The sequence below is a fragment of the Typopeltis vanoorti genome, chromosome 24 (genome assembly GCF_054136105.1).
Source record: "Typopeltis vanoorti isolate ZY-2024b chromosome 24, IOZ_Tvanoo_1.0, whole genome shotgun sequence".
Taxonomy (NCBI): Eukaryota; Metazoa; Arthropoda; class Arachnida; order Uropygi; family Thelyphonidae; genus Typopeltis; species Typopeltis vanoorti.
Window position 1 is genome coordinate 11,400,107 of NC_143572.1, and position 18,841 is coordinate 11,418,947.

The 18,841-nt window shown below is 35.2% G+C and overlaps 1 protein-coding gene across 2 annotated transcripts in view; it reads left to right on the top strand.

The window, feature by feature from the left end:
* RfC3 (replication factor C subunit RfC3) overlaps nucleotides 1-18,841 on the top strand; it is a 114,191-nt gene that overhangs the window by 89,795 nt on the left and 5,555 nt on the right. Inside the window, exons 10-11 of one of the 2 annotated variants that reach the window (XR_016550415.1) lie at nucleotides 3,497-3,674; nucleotides 14,378-14,432. Coding sequence is in view for 1 of the 2 variants with exons in the window: in XM_090413510.1 (XP_090269636.1) it covers nucleotides 14,378-14,432 (55 nt within the window). In the remaining variant the exon portion in view is untranslated. The remainder of the gene's footprint in view (nucleotides 1-3,496; nucleotides 3,675-14,377; nucleotides 14,433-18,841) is intronic. The other variant, XM_090413510.1, reaches the window with a different exon arrangement.

Here is an 18,841-nt window from a genome sequence, read left to right on the forward strand (position 1 = left end):
CCTGCATCCCACTTCTTTCTCAGCCTCACCATCTTCTTTCATTGTTGAACCTAAGTATCTAAAGTCACTGAACTTCCTGATGACATTTCCTTCCAGCTCCAGATCTGTCTCCTGGCCACCGCCCACTGCGCAACACATATACTCTGTCTTACTTCTGCTTAGTCTCATACCTTTCTCTCTCTCTTCCAGTACTTTTCTCCAACTTTCCAGTTTAGCTGCCACTTCTCTTGATTCTGCACACAGCACGATGTCATCTGCATACAACATAGTCCTAGGCACGTCTTCTCTCACCTCCTCCGTCACCACCTCCATCACAATATTAAACAGGAACAGACTTAATGCTGACCCTTGATGCAAGCCAACTATCACTGAAAAACTTTCTGTCTCTCCTAGGCAGGTCCGAACTCTTGTCTTCACATTTCTGTACATCTCCTGCACCAGCCTGACATATTTCTCCAGTACCTTCTTCTCCTTCAGACACTTCCAGACTTCTTGCCTTGGCACTCTATCATATGCTTTCTCTAGATCAATAAATACCAGATGTAACTCCTGTTGCTTCTTTCGAAACTTTTCCATCATCTGCCGTAATCCAAAGATAGCATCTGTCGTCGATCGACCAGGCATGAAGCCAAATTGCTCCTTTGCAATAATTTCTAAGTAACATGAAGAACAAAAATCAGAGAATTATACATTGGACTTTAGGAACTCAAGAATTTAAACAGGAATTTTTTCCTGGTTAAAAAATAAATATAGTAGCAGATTTGAATTTTGGTAACATGATGCAATGAACATTGGATGCCTATTTCTGAATGAAGTGAGCCGACTTTCCAACCATCGTATAGTCTGAGCCTAACACCTTCAGATTTATTCCCCCCCCCCCCTCTTTAGGACTATATAAGAATATTGCATATTGTACACATAATGCATGCACTCACCCACACACACACATCGTTCTAATAAAACTATTACAGTATGAAGTGTAAAGTTGTTGTTTTTTTATTTGATAACTTGAAACCATTGCACTCCAAAGAATGTCATATTTATTACTGCTATATCTTAATTTTTCCAATAAATACTTGCACTTAAAATACTAACATTCCATTCCTTTCTGGAAACCATCTATAAGTAAAATTATGAGCTTACATGGAGATCTCTCTTCTAGGGGATGAGAAAACAGTCTTGATTTTATAATTCAAGTTTTGTTTCATTTCTTATATGCTCGATTTTCTCAACAGTTGCAAACTTTAGTTGGGAGGAGGGAAACCCTTATAAATCTTATTTTAGGCAGGATTTGTTTCTCTTGTCAACCAAAATGTATATTGAAATTATTTCTGATTGCTTCAACTGTTGGGTTAATTCTGACTATAAGGAATGAAAGAAAAACTTCAATTATGAAATGTGATATCCTGTCAAATGCCTTAGTAAAGTCCAAGAGTATCATAGTACATCTATTCCCTTTATCCAACAGAGCCATAACATTATTATAAAATATGAGAAAATCACTTAAACTCAACTTTTCTTTAGTAAACTCATGTTGTTCTTCTCAAAGTATAGCTTGTCCAGCAACCCATTTATGTATGTGAGTTCTTACTAACTTCTCTAAAATCTTCATCACCAGTTCAGAGATACTAATAGGTCAGTGGTTACACACATCAGAACCATCATGCATTCTTGTGGGATCTTTTCTGAGTTGAGACTCAAGAAATACAAACATGTCAGGAGCCTAAGCAGTTTGGCTAAATGTTCCTTTAGTACATGTACTGATATCTCATCTGACTTTCTGTAGAAAGGCTTACACTGGTTAAACATGATTATTAAATGCTTAAGGAATTGACTGCGTATACTAGAAATATAAATTAAATCAAACTTTAATATATACTTTCCAATATTTTGGCAACGTCACATTGCCGAAATATTGGAAAGTATATATTAAAGTTTGATTTTATTTATAATTCTAGTATACGTTGTCAATTCCTTAAGTATTTAATAATCTCATCTGATCCTATTGCCAAATTCTTATCTAGGGTATGCATCAGCTCTAGAACTTCCTTCTCATGATCTCTGTCTCCCTTTGTCCCATGTATTAGTAGTGTTTTCCTAGCCAAGTTGATAGATTCTTAGCAAAGTGAACACTTATGTGAACATCTCATCTGCTCTGATACAAGGACACCATCTGCATTTATTGAAGTTATTCTTCCACATTCATTCTTTCTTTTACTTGGCATAGCGATAATTTTTTTGGGTTGCCCTTAGGTTGTACAGCGAATTTCTTTTCATATTTTTATTTAGTTTTCTGTAGAATAGTCAACTTTTCTGGCCTGCACTTTTAATATTTCATATTTCCTCTCACCCTTATTCTCACAATATTCCTTCCACAGCATCTTCTTATGGATCTCTTGTTTAATAAGGTTGCACATCTATTTCACTCCTTTTTTTACGAGGGGTGACAATTTAATTCCTGGAATGGCTGCGTAGTGTCGCCCGTGTGGTGATTTGGTTGGAGTCGTGAGTAATCGTCTTCGTACATGTTTTAACTAATGTGTGCATAAACTTTAAGCCGATAGAGCCATTTGCTAGTTGACTGTTTGTTGTTCAAGCTCTGGATACACACTTAGACACTGCATTAAGCATATTTTGAAAGCCTCCTATGCACTGCTGATATCGTGTTTGAATAAAAACTTTAGTTTAATATAACTAAAATCTACATTTCATCTACGTTTCGACCTTTATGTCAAGGTCATCATCTGGAGCATACAACAACAACACAGAAAACAAGCTACACTACAATCAAACTGGTTTGTTAAAGATGCTGACCAACCGCTACAACAATTGTTGGCCTGATCTCTGGTGGAAAAAAAAAAAAAAAAATTACACATCAACGCTAAAGTTATTAGTGTTATCTGTTGGTTGTAGAAATACATTGGGTGCAACAAGTATCTATCTATATACATATATTAACATCATGATTATATTTGTACATTCCAGCCAGCTAGTATGGAATGGTTTCTAATACTAGCTGAAGATTGGCTAGATTCTTAACTTTTGCTGGATCTTATATATTAGGTAGGCTGAATGTGTGATATCCAGATCCTTGGAATTTTCATGCCATCTTTGTTGTTTGGGTGGTTTATCAGGATTTCGCAGGCTTCCTTAAATTTCCTTTCATACCAGGTTTTTGTGTGGTGTAAAGAGCGGGTGCTTTTCCAGTTGATTTGGTATAAGGTGTTAAGCATGTGGTCTGAGAGGCCTGCTTCACCATAATGATTATATTTAATGTGTTCTTTCTTGCATATAGGGATTGTCCGTCCTGTTTCACCAATGTACGGTAAGTTACAGGTGCAGCAGATGCAATAGACTCCAGGATGTGCTAATGGGAAGAGAGGATCCTTAGAGGAGTTGAATATGGTTTTAAGTTTAGTGGGTGGTTTAGAGGTAGCATTGAGGTTATAATGTTGTAGGATTCTGTTGATTTTTTCTGATAACCCTTTAATTCCAGGAATCCATCCAATCAGGAGACCTCCTCCCCGATAAACACCAACAATGAACAAGAGACAAGGAGCGACCAACCACCGGCAAGCAAGAACCATGTGATCAATCTATTAAGCCACACCCTGAACAACGGTGAACTTACACTTCTGAATAAAGGACTTAACTATGCAATAGCACCTAAGAAGGTAAACAAATTGGATTTTATCTACTACATAGAAAGAGGCATCAGGTCCCTACCTAACAATATAGTTGATAAAATATGATTAGAAACTAGTAATGTCCTGAACACTAAGAAAACCATACAGAACAATCTCACAAAAACAGAACGAGCAGCAATTAAGTCAATAAAAGCCAAACAAAACATAATAATAACAAAATCGGATAAAGGCAATGCCACTGTCGTCCTTGACAGATCAGCATACGTACTTCAGATGAATCAACTAGTAGCTGATAACAACACATATAAGCTCGTAAATTATAACCCAACAAAAAGGATAAAGGATAAAACAGAGAAACTACTCAAGTCTATCACTTCTTGGCCACCAGACACAGTTAAAAAACTCAACCCCCACCCCCCCCACACACAGAATATATAGGTCCTGAAAATACACAAACAAAATGTGCCCCTTTGACCAATCGTGGAAGGAATAGACAGTCCCAATTACCACTTAGCCAAGAAATTAGCGGCAACACTCAAGGAGTTGGTAGGTCATTTCCCCTTCTACATAAAAAACACACAACACTTTATAAACAAAATTAAAAACATAACACTTGACAAAGACGACTTATTAGTCAGTTTCGACGTTTCTGCCCTTTTCACTAATGTCCCCATCAATGACACAATTCTCCTACTACAGAACAAATTTCCGCCCGACATTACAGCTCTCTTTGCCCACGTACTACGGTCTGGTTACTTTGTGTGGCAAAACAAATTTTACCTACAAAAAGAAGGTACAGCCATGGGCTCACCATTATCCCCCCCAATCGCTAACTTCTACATGGAAACCTTTGAGCAAAAGGCTCTTGATTCCGCCACGCTAAGACCGACAATCTGACTTAGATACGTTGACGACGTGTTCGCAATCTGGCCGCACGGGCGACAAATGCTAAACACATTCCTTAGCCAGTTGAACAAACAACACGAATGCATATGATTTACAATCGAAATCAAAATTCGCTCCCGTTCCTAGACACGCTAGTCACACGTCTTCCTTCAGGCAGTCTATCCTTCACGGTCTACCGAAAACCAACACACACACTGGCCAATACATACATGCTAATAAATACCACCACTCATCACAAAAATATAGTCATTAACACCCTTAAAACCAGATCTACAACAATTTGCTCTAACCAATAAGCCCTGAAACAAGAACTAAAAATCATCAGCAACACATTCATAAATAATGGCTATAACAAAAATATTATTAATAAAATTCTATAAAACAACAACAAAAACGAATCTAGATTACAGTAAAACCATAGCCAACCCATATGTTAAAGGGTTATCAGAAAAAATCAACAGAATCCTACAACATTATAACCTCTAAACCACCCACTAAACTTAAAACCTTATTCAACTCCTCTAAGGATCCTCTCTTCTCATTAGCACATCCTGGAGTCTATTGCATCTGCTGCACCTGTAACTTACCGTACGTTGGTGAAACAGGACAGACAATCCCTATACGCAAGAAAGAACACATTAGACACATTAAATATAACCATTATGGTGAAGCAGGCCTCTCAGACCACGCGCTTAACACCTTATACCAAATCAACTGGAAAAGCACCCGCTCTTTACACCACACAAAAACCTGGTATGAAAGGAAATTTAAGGAAGCCTGCGAAATCCTGATAAACCACCCAAATATCAACAACAAAGATGGCATGAAAATTCCAAGGATCTGGATATCACACATTCAGCCTACCTAATATATAAGATCCAGCAAAAGTTAAGACTCTAGCCAATCTTCAGCTAGTATTAGAAACCATTCCATACCAGCTGGCTGGAATGTACAAATATAATCATGATGTTAATATATGTATATAGATAGATACTTGTTGCACCCAATGTATTTCTACAACCAACAGATAACACTAATAACTTTAGCGTTGATGTGTAATTTTTTTTTTTTTCCACCAGAGGTCAGGCCAACAATTGTTGTAACGGTTGGTCAGCATCTTTAACACGTTCATTGCCAAGCCGAAAATTGGAATTTCGTGTGGTGGCCAAATTTTTTTTATTTTTTTATTTGGTTAGCGACATCCACGCGATAACGCGTGATTGACCAAAAGGCGAGAACTCGCGGCATGCGATATCACGTGATTGTCAATGGACATGTTAACAAACCAGTTTGATTGTAGTGTAACTTGTTTTCTGTGTATAGTTGTATGCTCCAGATGATGACCTTGACATAAAGGTCGAAATGTAGATTTTAGTTATATTAAACTATAAGTTTTTATTCAAACATGGTAGTTGTCTCCATAATTTTCAAAAAATGCAGAAACACTATCCCTTTACACTTGAATTCCAGTTACTTAATATGATTCCGAGAGCCAGATTTCATTAAGATCAATAATATTAGGCCATAATGTATTCACGAAGGCAGCAAACTTGCTCCCCTTTGTTTCTGATGCTCCTTGGATTTTATGTATAAACATAAGTTATTTTCTTGCTTTTTTGTATGAGGTGACAATTTAATTCCTGGAACAGCTGTGTAGTGTCGTCCTTGTGATGATTTGGTCGGAGTCACGCGAGTAATAGTCTTTGTACATGCTTTAACTAATGTGTGCGTAAGCTTTAAGCCGATAGAGCCATTTGTTAGTTGACTATTTGCAAAAAAAACTGTAGAGATCTTGGCTTGAATTAAACTTGGGCATAAAAATGTGTGATCAAAATTTGGAGCAGCGTTTTAACATCAGATTTTGTGTGAAAATTGGCAAAACTGGTACTGAAATGTTGGAGCTGTTGAAAGTGGCATATGGGGTGGATGCTCTGAAAAAGTCAGGTGTCTTTTAGTGTCATAAGAAATTCAAAGGTGGGCGAGAAGATGTGAATGATACTCTCCAGAAGTGGGCAGCCAAAAACAAAAATGACAGGTGCAAATGTGAAAAGAATGAGAGATTTGGTAAGGTCTGACAGACAATTAAGTGTGCGATTAATGGCTGATAAATTGCAAATGAATCGAGAAACAGTCAGGGTAATTTTAACTCAAAAATTGGGTATGCGAAAGATTTCTGCAAAGTTTATGCCTCGCATCTTGACAGATGAACAGAAGCGGTGGCAGGTTCAAGTTGCAACTGATCTTTCTGCAAATAAGCACATGTTTCTGAGAGTAATTACAGGTTAATAAACCTGGTGCTTCCAGTATGATCCCAAAACAAAACAGAGCATGCAGTGGAAAACCTCATGTTTGCCATGTCTGAAAAAAAGCATGCATGTCCACTATGAATTCAGTGAACAAGAACAAACGGTTTAACCAATAATGCTATTTAGAGGTGCTGAAAAAATTATATGATTCTGTTCAGAGAAAAAGATCTGAATTGTGACCTGACAAGTAGATCGTCCATCACGACAATGCACCAAACAATAGTGCACTCATTGTGAGAGAGTTTCTGGCCAAAAAATCAATTACCAAATTAGGTCATCCTGCTTATTCAGCTGACTTTGTTCCCTGTGATTTCTGGCTGTTTCCAAAATTAGACTGTGCTAAAAGGATGAAGATTTTCTGACATAACTGATATCCAGCATAATGTGATAAAGGAACTCAGGAGTATTCCAGAAAAAAACAAGTCGAGGACTGTTTCCAAAAATTGGAACACAGTCTAAACCAGTGTATAAATGCACAAGGGGACTACTTCGAAGGCAACAGCAGCCACTAATGTATAGTTCCGAACCTAGGTTTTTTACAGGTGCATTCCAGGAATGAAATTGTCACACCTTGTATGCTTACATCTGCATTCTGCTTGTCCTGGTTGGGCAAATTTCTCTTTCCTGTTCACATACAAAGTCCAAACCCCAAATCATACAGGTCTTCCTCTTCACCAGATTCATAACCATGCTTACTGACATTCATATTATTTCCCTCTGATAACTAAACTGCACATGCATTTCATTTCCTGACCAAAAGGGGGAGAGATGAAGGACTTGCATTTTCTAAGTAATACAAAAAATACAGGTTACTAAAAACTGGAAACATTACCATCCTTTAGATAGACAGTCCTTTGTTCAAATCCTGTTCAGATCAAATCTTTTTAAGAGATTTCAGCTGAAGGTGAGTTATCCAGTCTTGTATGGAAACAGCAGAGTTTCATCCCTCAAGGCAGACAAACTAACCGTAGTTCATAATTTTGTTACAGTATTAAAATTCAAGAAAAACACCATATAAGATGTTTATTGACTAACTAGTCAATTATCTATTGGCTAATTATCTGATCAATATTTTTATGATTTTGCTCTTTTGTGTGTGTGTGGTTTGTAATACTGTAAAAAAAGTTATGAATAATCCATGTTACACTTTAATGGAATAATAACGACATACAGAAATAATTAAACAGGTTTAATTGTTTCAATATTTCATCTCAGTCGCAGAGACATCTTCAAGAATACGGTGTTAAAATTGTAATAACACACGACTAACAATAAGTGGAAGAACTTTTAGTTCCCCCCCCCCCCCCCCCCCAAAAAAAATATATATATATACACACAGATTGATAAATAATAAATTTAGTTTAATCCTTTATCCAAGTGTGAGTAAACAAAGTTTGCGCCTGAAAATATCTTCAGGACTGGGGTAAGACACCGGGCAACTCGTAGCATAGGTGGACCAAGTTAACATCACTCATATATCAGTAACTCCCTTACTCCACTCCTGAAGATATTTTCAGGTGCAAACTTTGTTTGCTCACACTTGGATAAAGGATTAAACTAAATTTATTATAGTCTAACCAAGTGAAAAATAAACTTTCAATATCTTTCTCTAAATCCAGAGTAATTTAATAAAAAGGTGGTACACCTTTTGGCAACTCCTATAGGTAAAGATGACCTCGCCATTGCTTCTGCCTAGTATCTCCACTTCTGGGCCTGGCTCCCACTCAAGAGACCTCAATAAAGGTCAAAACTAGTCTGGGTGGTGGTCCTTCCATTAATGCACAACATTATACATATCCGTAAGGAGATGTGTTTTGCATTATGGGAGATACTGAGATAGGAGTGATGTTAGCTTGGTCCACCTTTGCTATGAGTTGCCCGGTGTTGTATTACCTTACCCCAGTCCTGAAGATATTTTCAGGCGCAACACTTGTTTGCTCACACTTGGATAAAGGATTAAACTAAATTTATTATAGTCTAACCAAGTGAAAAATAAACTTTCAACAGATTGATAAAAATTCATAAACCTAATTACCCTCTCCATCCCATAGATGTTACTGCCTCCCCTCGCCTATAAATTAGTCAACCAGTTAGCAAAATCTTTAATTCCACTTATTAGCCGTACTTCTTATATAAAAAATTCCATACATTTCAAATCCTTAATTCAGAATTTAGTTTTAGACAATAATTATATGGTGAGCTTAGATGTCACCTCCTTATTAACAAATATTCCGCTTTCTGATTTTTACTGAATTTCAAATGCCAAATTTACTGAAAAATTCTTTCCTTCCTGATATTATTGATCTTTTTAATTTTGCTATCCATACTGGTCACTTCTCCTGGAAAGGCACCATATATAAACAGATAGACGGTACTTCCTTGGGCTACCCCCTCTCAGCCATTTTCTGCCAAATGGTTCTCTTTCTTTCTCAGTTTACAGAAATCTCACCCACACAGGTAAATACATGCATAAACTTTCCCACCATTCCCCTTCTCAATAATATATAGAGTCATCAAACCTCCTTGTCAATTACAGCCTCCAACTTCTGTTCCACCAAGGCTTGCTTCCCTTACAGCAGAACTTGCCTTTATTTGCCAAACCTCCTGTCCAGTGATTTCAATGTCAAAAAAATCTATAAATTATCTGTCCCTTCCACCACCTTATATCCCTCTCTCAATAGAAAGACTACAGTGATACCATCACTATTCCCTATATCTGAGTCACTTCAGAAAAAATAACTAGAGCTTTAAAGAAATATAATCTCAGCACTGCTTTCAAACCTCATGTGAAGCTGGCTTTCCTTCTCTGCTCTCCTAAAGATGCCATCCTCCCCCCTCTCTATTCCAGGTGTTTACAAGGTTCATTGTTCTTGCAGCTTATCATATTATGGTCAGACTAGGAGATCTGTTAACATCTGCCTAGAAGAACACAAAAAATACATCTCCTGCTACAACTATGATCAGTCAAGTCTAGAAGACTATGCTTTGGATACCTTGCATAGAATCAGATGGAAGAAAACTACCATACTCCATCGCAGCAAATACAAACAACTTGAAAGACTATTTAGAATCTGTAGCAGACTTTAAAAAAAATCTAGCCTAATCTTAACAAATATGGTTGTATTAAATTTCCCAAAATTTGGTTAATTTTAATTCTCAGGCTTCCTACCCAACATCTAAGGCTAGTCAACAGCACCCATAGATGGTGCCCCGCATGAGACTTTAGTCTTAATTTATTACAGTCTTATTTCTTCCACTTATTGTTTTTGTGTGTGTTATTACAATTTTGACATTGCATTCCTGAAGATGTCTCTGACTGAGATGAAATATTGTAATGTTAAACCTGTTTTTTAATTATTTCTGTGTGCTGTTATTATTCCATTCAAGTGTAACATGAATGATAACCAGCACCTAAGGCTTATAGATATTGAACAACTGTAAAATACATGCAGTTGATGGTCATAGCATTAATAGGTTTCTCTGAAGCCAAGTTATTTGATCAAAACAAGCTGTAAAGATGAGATGGGATTTTTGTTAAAGACTTTTAACAAAAATCCCATTTTACTAAGACAGTTTACCAAAGATCTTGGAGGCTGTCATTTTAAGACCTAATAGCTGGACTCTGAATTAACTTTGTAGTTATCTGACCCATAGAGGGTGCCATGTAAGGATATTAGGTATCAGTTACAATTTAAATTGTTTCTACAATTACTTGGTTTAGTGCTGTGTGTCTGTCACAGTTGTCATTGTGCTCTGATAATGCTGGGTGGAAAACTAGCAAAATATTAGTAAGTTTAATAAATGTATTTTTTCCTCTTGGTGTTAGTTATATGTTAAGCTTTATTATGGATACATCTCATTGTTGTAACTATTATGTGTTGAGTTGGTCATCACTTAGTTGGTAGATGCCTGTCCAAACAGTAGCATAATTAATAGGAAGTTGTCTTACTTTCTCTTCACTACCTGCTGCATCTCAGACATCTCTTTATTTGTAGTGCCATAACTTTGTAAGCATTATATTTTAATTTGAAATCCTGTGATCTCTGAAAATCTTAAGTGTTGCGTGTGTCTGTTAAAATTCTTTTTTGAATTTTAACACAGATATTGTAAATTGTTATTAAATACTGATTTATACATTTTTGTATAATTGCAAAATTGTTATTAAATACTGATTTATACGTTGTTGTTTTTTTTTTTTTTCCCAAAGTCAGAGCATAACTTTGTAAGCATTATATTTTAATTTGAAATTCTGTGATCTCTGAAAATCTTAAGTGTTGTGTGTGTCTGTTAAAATTCTTTTTTGAATTTTAACACACACATTGTAAATTGTTATTAAATACTGATTTATACGGGTTTTTTTTCTCCCCAAAGTCAGAGCATTTGGATTTAAGCACCATACGAAATGTAGGGTAGGTGATCTTATTTCACGTTTGTATTGCCATGTCACCACATCACTCCATTATAATTTTTTTTTTGTTCCAGAAGACTTAAATGGATTAACATTTGGCTTTAAACTTTTGATCATCAACTGGTAAATGAATGTCACTTTATTGAAATTTTGAACTTTCAATGTTGACAGAAGTGAATTGAAAATAACATTGCTACATTAGGCTTTGGTTGCAAATCTTAACAGTGTTGCCTGCATTTCTGAGTCTCTGTAATTAATTTAAGAACATATAGGTGTTATCATCAAAATATTATCAATCACTTTAGTGACCTTGCACATCAGGCATGTTCTCCAGTTTTCATCTTATCATTTGAGGTTCATACCAGATTCCAAAAACATTTAAAAAAACTGCTCTAAGGTGATATGAAACAGAACAATTTGTTGGAACTACAGGTTTCCTCAAATTATTGATAAAATGCAAAAGGAAAATATTTGCTTATCAGATGGGTGTTTTTTGTATAGTAAAAGTATCATGAGATTATCATTTTTTTATTAAAATAACTTTCATGGCTTATACAAGTAACAAAAAATGATATAGAATTTTATTCAAAAATTCCAATATATTTCATCCAATTTTATGTGGACTTGGGGGGGGGGAGATAGAGACTTACCTATATTCCATACATTAATCATGAGTCATAAATTGCCCAAATATTAGCTCATGTATGCTAATATATGAGATAATGAGCTTAAATATATGATATTACACTATTAGTTCAAAGGTGCAATTGTAGAAAGTTGCATATATAAAATATTTATTAATTTAAACAAAAAAAAATTATAAACAATCAATAGTGATTACTTCCCAAAACTTGGATATTGACATGCAGTCTTGAACTCTTTAGGTTTAGATGATTTCGTAGTTTTTCATGTTTCAAGGAAAAGATCAAATTTGAACTTGCTGGAATGAAGAAGTTTTGTCTGGTTTCTCTGTACGTAGTGTCAATAGCATGGCAAGACATTGTTGAATTCCAAAAATGTAATAGTCTTCATGTTCTTCAGTTTTAATCAAGGCAGAATGGCCAGTCTGTCCAAAATAGCAAAACTGACATGAGCAGGGTACTTGATAGACACCTGATAAAGAAAGTGGTGGTAACATATCCATCGTAGATGGTAGGAAGGAATACAGTTTTCAAGCTGGTTTGAAGGATTTGCATAGATTGGATTTACTAAGAATCCTTGCTATTTGTTCTATGGCTCCTTTAAGGTAGGAGTATTGAAATTCTTTTCATATCATATTGAGGCCTGGTAGAAGGATGCTAATTATCAAATTTTTGAATGGCAGTTTTGTTGTATCCATTACATATCAGATTGCTTTTAATTTTATCACTTCATCTAATAAAAGGGAATCTAAAGAGCAGGTTATATGAGCTCTGTGTATAAGATTCTTGATAATACCCATTTTCTGAGATGAATGATGGTGGGAGGGTGAATGAATGTATCTGCCAGTAAAGGTTGGCTTCTGATAAACTAATTCAACATGACCTGCGGAATTATGGATTAATATACACATGATTTATGATTCATTATTGTGATTCACATTTTGAATGTAGTTAACAGTCTCTCTCCCTGACGATGTCCATGTAACATTGAATGAAATATATTGCAGTTTTTGAATAAAATTCTATATAATGTTTTGTTACACGTGTAACCATGAAAGTTATTTTTATGTCTAGTGTATATATTTTGTTAAAACTATTTATTTATCCTTTTTTCCTTCTTAATTTATTTTTCTTCTAGAATAATAATATAAAATAAAGTGAGAGAAGTGAAATTGTTTTGCTAATACAGAATATTGATATGAAAAGAGAGGATTATGTTTCATGATGTAGTTCATCACTCTTCTTCTTCTACTACGTGTTATTCCCGCTTCCCATGCAGGGTCCGCGTGTTACTTTTAGATGCGACTTCTTGTTAGTACTACTCCCAACCGACCCGTCGCCTGTTCTGCTGCTGGGGGGGGATATATTTTTGACTGTAGAGGCGTATGTTCATGGGGCCGGTTTGCCTGTTTTGTGGGATGAAAAACGCCAGATAAACTGGCGGAAAAAACCCTACTGACCGCACCCAAGACCGGCTAACTTGGCTATGCCTGAGGAAGATCCTCAAATTCCTCACGTCTACAATGGGAATCGAACCTGGGACACTCCTTCCCCAGGCATATGGTTGCGAAGCGCAAAGCCATTAGGCTAACCACGCGGTAGATGTAGTTCATCACTATACTCAGTAAATTGCAGATTGTTTACTGGTTGTAGATGAAAAATTCAAAAAAAAAAAAAACATATACAATTGGCTATTGTTATGCCAAGTTATGATTTGTTTCATTGCTGTAACCATTAATTAGTCATTAAAACAAAGGTATTCTGTTTTTGTTCTATAAAATTGTAATGTTTTATATAAAAAGAAAAATGCTGGCATTGTTTTTATGTTTTTATCTATGCATTTTCAGTTTAGTGCAGTTGAAGATATATATTTATGCTGTTTAAATTTTCGAACATGGTTAAATGTTGAACATGGTCAAATGTTATATTGTCTTTAATACAATTAAAAGTGTCAATGAAAATAAAGCACATGTGCTTATATTTGGCCAGCCAAGTTATATTTTATATATTAGCCAAAAACCTAAATGTCAAAGAAAATATAAGCACATGTGCAGCTGCTTGCTGGAATTGGTTTGGAGAGAGAGAGATGAACCTATTTCTTCATCTTCTTAGATGAAGATGAGGAAATAGGTCATATAGAAAAATGTCAGTTGAACTGAAATGAATATACAGTATAAAACTTCCTTACTGTCTTTTTTTTTTTTTATATATTTAACAAAATTATAAATCTGATATAAAATTACTACTTACAAGTAGCAAACTTAAGCAAAACATGTATATAGCCCTCTGGCCTGGCTTTATTCATGCATGCAGCCCCTAGTTTCCTCTTTTTTTTTTTGTGATTCATACGAATTGAGAAATAATCTGTGCATTTTGTTGACTTTGATTAGCTTTGTTAAGAATAAATTCATCTGTTGCTCATTTACAGTAATTTAATCTTAAGTTAATTTCCCTTAATTTTATTTGCAGTTGAATTCCCGAGCAATGTTAAGATTGAAATTTTAGAAAAGTTAGCTGATATTGAGTAAGTAACTTGTTTAAGAGTTTATTAGGTTTTAAAATCGAATGATATAACAGTTGATTCATTCCTTAAATTATTAGAATACTTTAACTCTATGTTGGATTATACAGTATTAATGGTAAATGTACTCTTACATTTCATATATTTTACTATGTATAAGAACAGTGTGCTATATGTTGCCATTATATTTTAGAATATTTGAAATAAAGTAATGATTCATTTACAGAAAGAATCTTAAATGACAGGCATGTCTATCCAGTATCAGACTTAAATCATTTGAACAACTGGATGAAATGGCATATGAAAGAAATGACTTAAGATTAAAATTTGGATAATTAAAATTGTCTTCCATATTCTTCTTTATGTAAGGGGTGCAGAGAATTTCCTACCAGGAAGAATTGATCTTACTCAGTCTACTTGTTACTTAATAAACAAGGATAATATTAGGCTAGCCAAGTTATATTTTATATATTGACCAAAAACCTAATTTAGTGCAGCAAATTTAGTAACCTATGTATCTATTGACACGAGTTATAGTATAAAAATATGCTAGCTTCAGCTCATGAAACTATTACTTCATAATTTTCAGCCAAGTCTCATGAACATCTTTGGTGCAAACAATGAGGCCATGGAATGATGTAATAAGCATCCTAATGTGATGCACATTTAACTCAAAATATTATCTTTTGTTTTGTTTATTACATTTCTGTAACCTGATCATTTGAATCAGAACCATTTGTGAGACTTGGCTGAAAACTTCATCAGATGCATTACAATGAAAAAGAGAAATACTCTACATCATCAAATAATAAAATTTTTGTAATTTTTATACTACTTAATGAATTATTTTTCTCATATTCAAAGCTCATTTCAGCTAGTGCATTGCCTAATTAAACAAAATTTTCTACTAATTTAATTGAGAAATTGCGAGCATTCTGCCATATAGTTGAATCCCGTTAGTCTGATTTGGAGCTTATAAACAAGTGGACTGTTTTGTGTATGTTTGTGGATTGGCCATATTTAACTATGTACAGTAATATGCTCTACATCATTAAATAACTGAAGTATAATTACATGGTCCTCTACCAGAAGTTGGTTGAAATTGCAAGGGTCATTGTTTTGGATAAATGGTGGATTACTGTACTTTTATTAAAGAAATGCTGACTATGTTTTCAAATGAGTATGCTGACATCTATTTCATTTATGGTTTTTGTAATAGTAGTACAAAAATTGCTGTTGAATGTAACATCTATAACCTTGAAGATGCAGATGTAATCAAGAGAGTGAGCTTTTTTGTCTTTTGTCACCAGATATTTGGTGTGTATATATATGATATAACCAATTTACTCAGCTGAGAGACATTTTTGAAGTAGAATGAATGACTGGAAGTTGAGAAAAAAATATGGAAACACTATATTTTATTTACATAAACTGCACAACTAATTTCATCTTTCTTAGAAGACTTCATCGGGCGCATTACATGAACAAAAGAGAGAAACACAAAAATTGTGAGAGAATAGCTATAAATTATAACACCAACGTATTGACATTTGAAGGCTTTCCATGTACCATTTCACTGTTGGGCGCATGCATGCGTTCATGATCACGTGAATGTCAAAGTTGGACAGCAGTGCAGTGACAGAGAGATTATAGCTGGGTTAATGTTGAGATGTACTGGATTGAGGACGATTTCTTTAGATTCCACAATTCTTCTTTTCAGTTCGTCATAGCATCTAAAGACGTTCTCTGATTGTTTCCATTTGACTGGGTGAGCGATTGCGTCCTTGTTGATAGTGTCAGCAGAATTGATTAGCAGTGCACTGGCTCTAGTTCTGTCATATGAGGGTTGTTTGAAAAGTTTGGTAAATTTCCAATATTTCCAATTTCCAACACAATTCGTTCATTCATACCAGTGTCGACACATCTTTTTCATGACCCATGGCAAAATTTTAGCCACATGCGGCGCGTAATTCTTGTTTGACAAACATATAAAATGACAGTGTTTGCGTTTTTCATAAAAATAGAGAAAAACAAGTTTCTTGCAGTGATAAAACACTTTTATTTGAAGAAGTGGACGGCTGCTCAGATCAAGGCCGAGTTAGATGCAGTTCATGAGGACTCTGCACCAGCATTAAAGACTATTTATTTTTGGATAAATGAGTTTAAACATGGTCGGAAGTCTCAAAGAAGAAGCATGCTCCAGACGCCCAACTGAGGTCACTATGAAGGAAATGATTGACAAAATCCATGGTATCGTTATGGAAGACCACCAAGTGAACGTGCATGAGATTGTAGGCATCTCAACTGAATGGGTGTATAATATCTTGCACAAAAAATTGCACATGAAAAAGCCGTGTGCATGATGGATGCCGCAATTGTTGACTGTCAATCAAAAACATGTGTAAGGACATTTCAATGCAGTGTTTGGTGATATATAATCACAATTCGCAGGATTTTTTGCATTGATTCGTGACTGTAGACAAAACTTGGATCCAACACTACACACCTGAGTCCAAGCAGCAGTCAAAACAGTGAACAATGCCCGGTGAAAGAGCACCAAAAAAAAAAAAAAGAGAGAGAGACCATTTTGTCAGCTGGGATTTTGGGGTTCCCAAGAAATTATCATGATAGACTATTTGAAAAAGGGTAAGACATTAACAGGAGTCTATTATGTGTCATTGTTGGACCGTTTAAAAGAAACACTGAAGAAAAAATGGCCAAGATTGATGAAGGTGCACAAAAAAGTGCTACTTCATCAAGACAATGCACTGTCCCAAACATTGCCGTTCGTAATAGCAAAATTGCGTAAATTGAGGTTCGAATTGGTTCCACATCCACCATATTCTCTGGACTTGGCCCCGTGTGACTTCTTGTTTCCAAACTTAAAAATTTTCTTCGAACGAGGATGTCATCAAGGCTGTCGATAACTATTTTGCATAATTTGACAAATCCTACTTTTTCAATGGGATGAAAAAAATTGGAAACTCGACCAAATTTGTAGACCTCGATGGAGACAATGTTGAGAAATAAAGATGATTTTTTCCAAAAAAATGTGTTTAACTTATTTTTTTACCAAACTTTTCAAACAACAACTCTTGTATGTGATATCTCTCATATGCTCTTCCATAAGTAATTCAGTCGATTTTTTCAGTCTGACCAAAATAGAGCATGTTTCAGTTGCACCAAACACTTGCTGTGTTTGGGATATTTTAAGCTGTTATGTTTTTGTTTAGGTATGGTCTGAGTAAGGAACAGAGCATGAGCAAAGAAGTGAAAAATATATATCATCATTATCAGCTGTTGTTGATCCATTGTTGGATGGAGGCCTTTCCAGTCTGTCTGTCCATGGCTCCTCTTTCCATGTCACTCTTGCAAATATGATGATATCATCAATTCGCCATGATTTAGTGCTGTGTCATGGCCATTTTTCCTCTCGTGGAATCCAATCCAGTACTTCTTTTGTCCATCGTTGATCTTGTCTTCAAACAGTATGCTCAGCCCAGCCCATTACCATTTCAGATGTTTCACTCTTCCTATGATGTCAGAGGCTTTGGTTTGATTTCTTATCCACATATTCCTTTTGTCATCCAGTCTTGTGATACCAAGCGTACTTCTTCCCATACTAAATTGTGTTATTCTTAATTTTTGAATTTCCTTTGCATTTAGTGTTCATGATTCATAGCCATATGTCAGTGTAGGAAGAATACATTGGTTAAAAACTTTTCTCTTCAGGCATAATGGTAGTTGGCTTTTGAATATTGAATATAATTTTCCAGATGCTTTCCGCCCAAGCATTGTGCATCTTTTAACTTCCATGATATTTTGTTCCATTGATATCTGTTGTCCTTAGTATATGTAATGACCTACTTGTTTGATTTCATCATTATCGATTTTTATTATTTCTGGTTTAACATAGCTATTGAACTTAACTTGGGTCTTCTTTAAGTTTATCTTTAGGCCAGCTGTTTTGCTAGCAATTTGGAGTTCATGGATAAAAGTCTGTAATTCATGCACAGCTCTCTCTCTCTCTATATGTATATACATATATTCAACGATGAAATATCTAATGATGAACCAATGAAAATTACCATTTAACTACTAAAAACTGTGTGTACAAATATTCACTGAAAACCAGTGTGGGAAATTTGTTTCAGATGTTGCATGAGTATTTATTTTCGCCAGTTTATAAATTCTTATACTAAGTATTATTTACTCTTACTTCAGTAAACATCACTATATCATTTAATAAAGTGTACACACACACATACAACATACTTAAGGGCAGGAAAAATTTTGTACTGGCTCACTAATCAAGCAAATATCTCACTAGTCAGGTGTCAGCATGGGTGGAATATCATGATCACTTGATATATCACAGTCATGCATTCTGTCTCAGACCTAGTCAGTTTTTT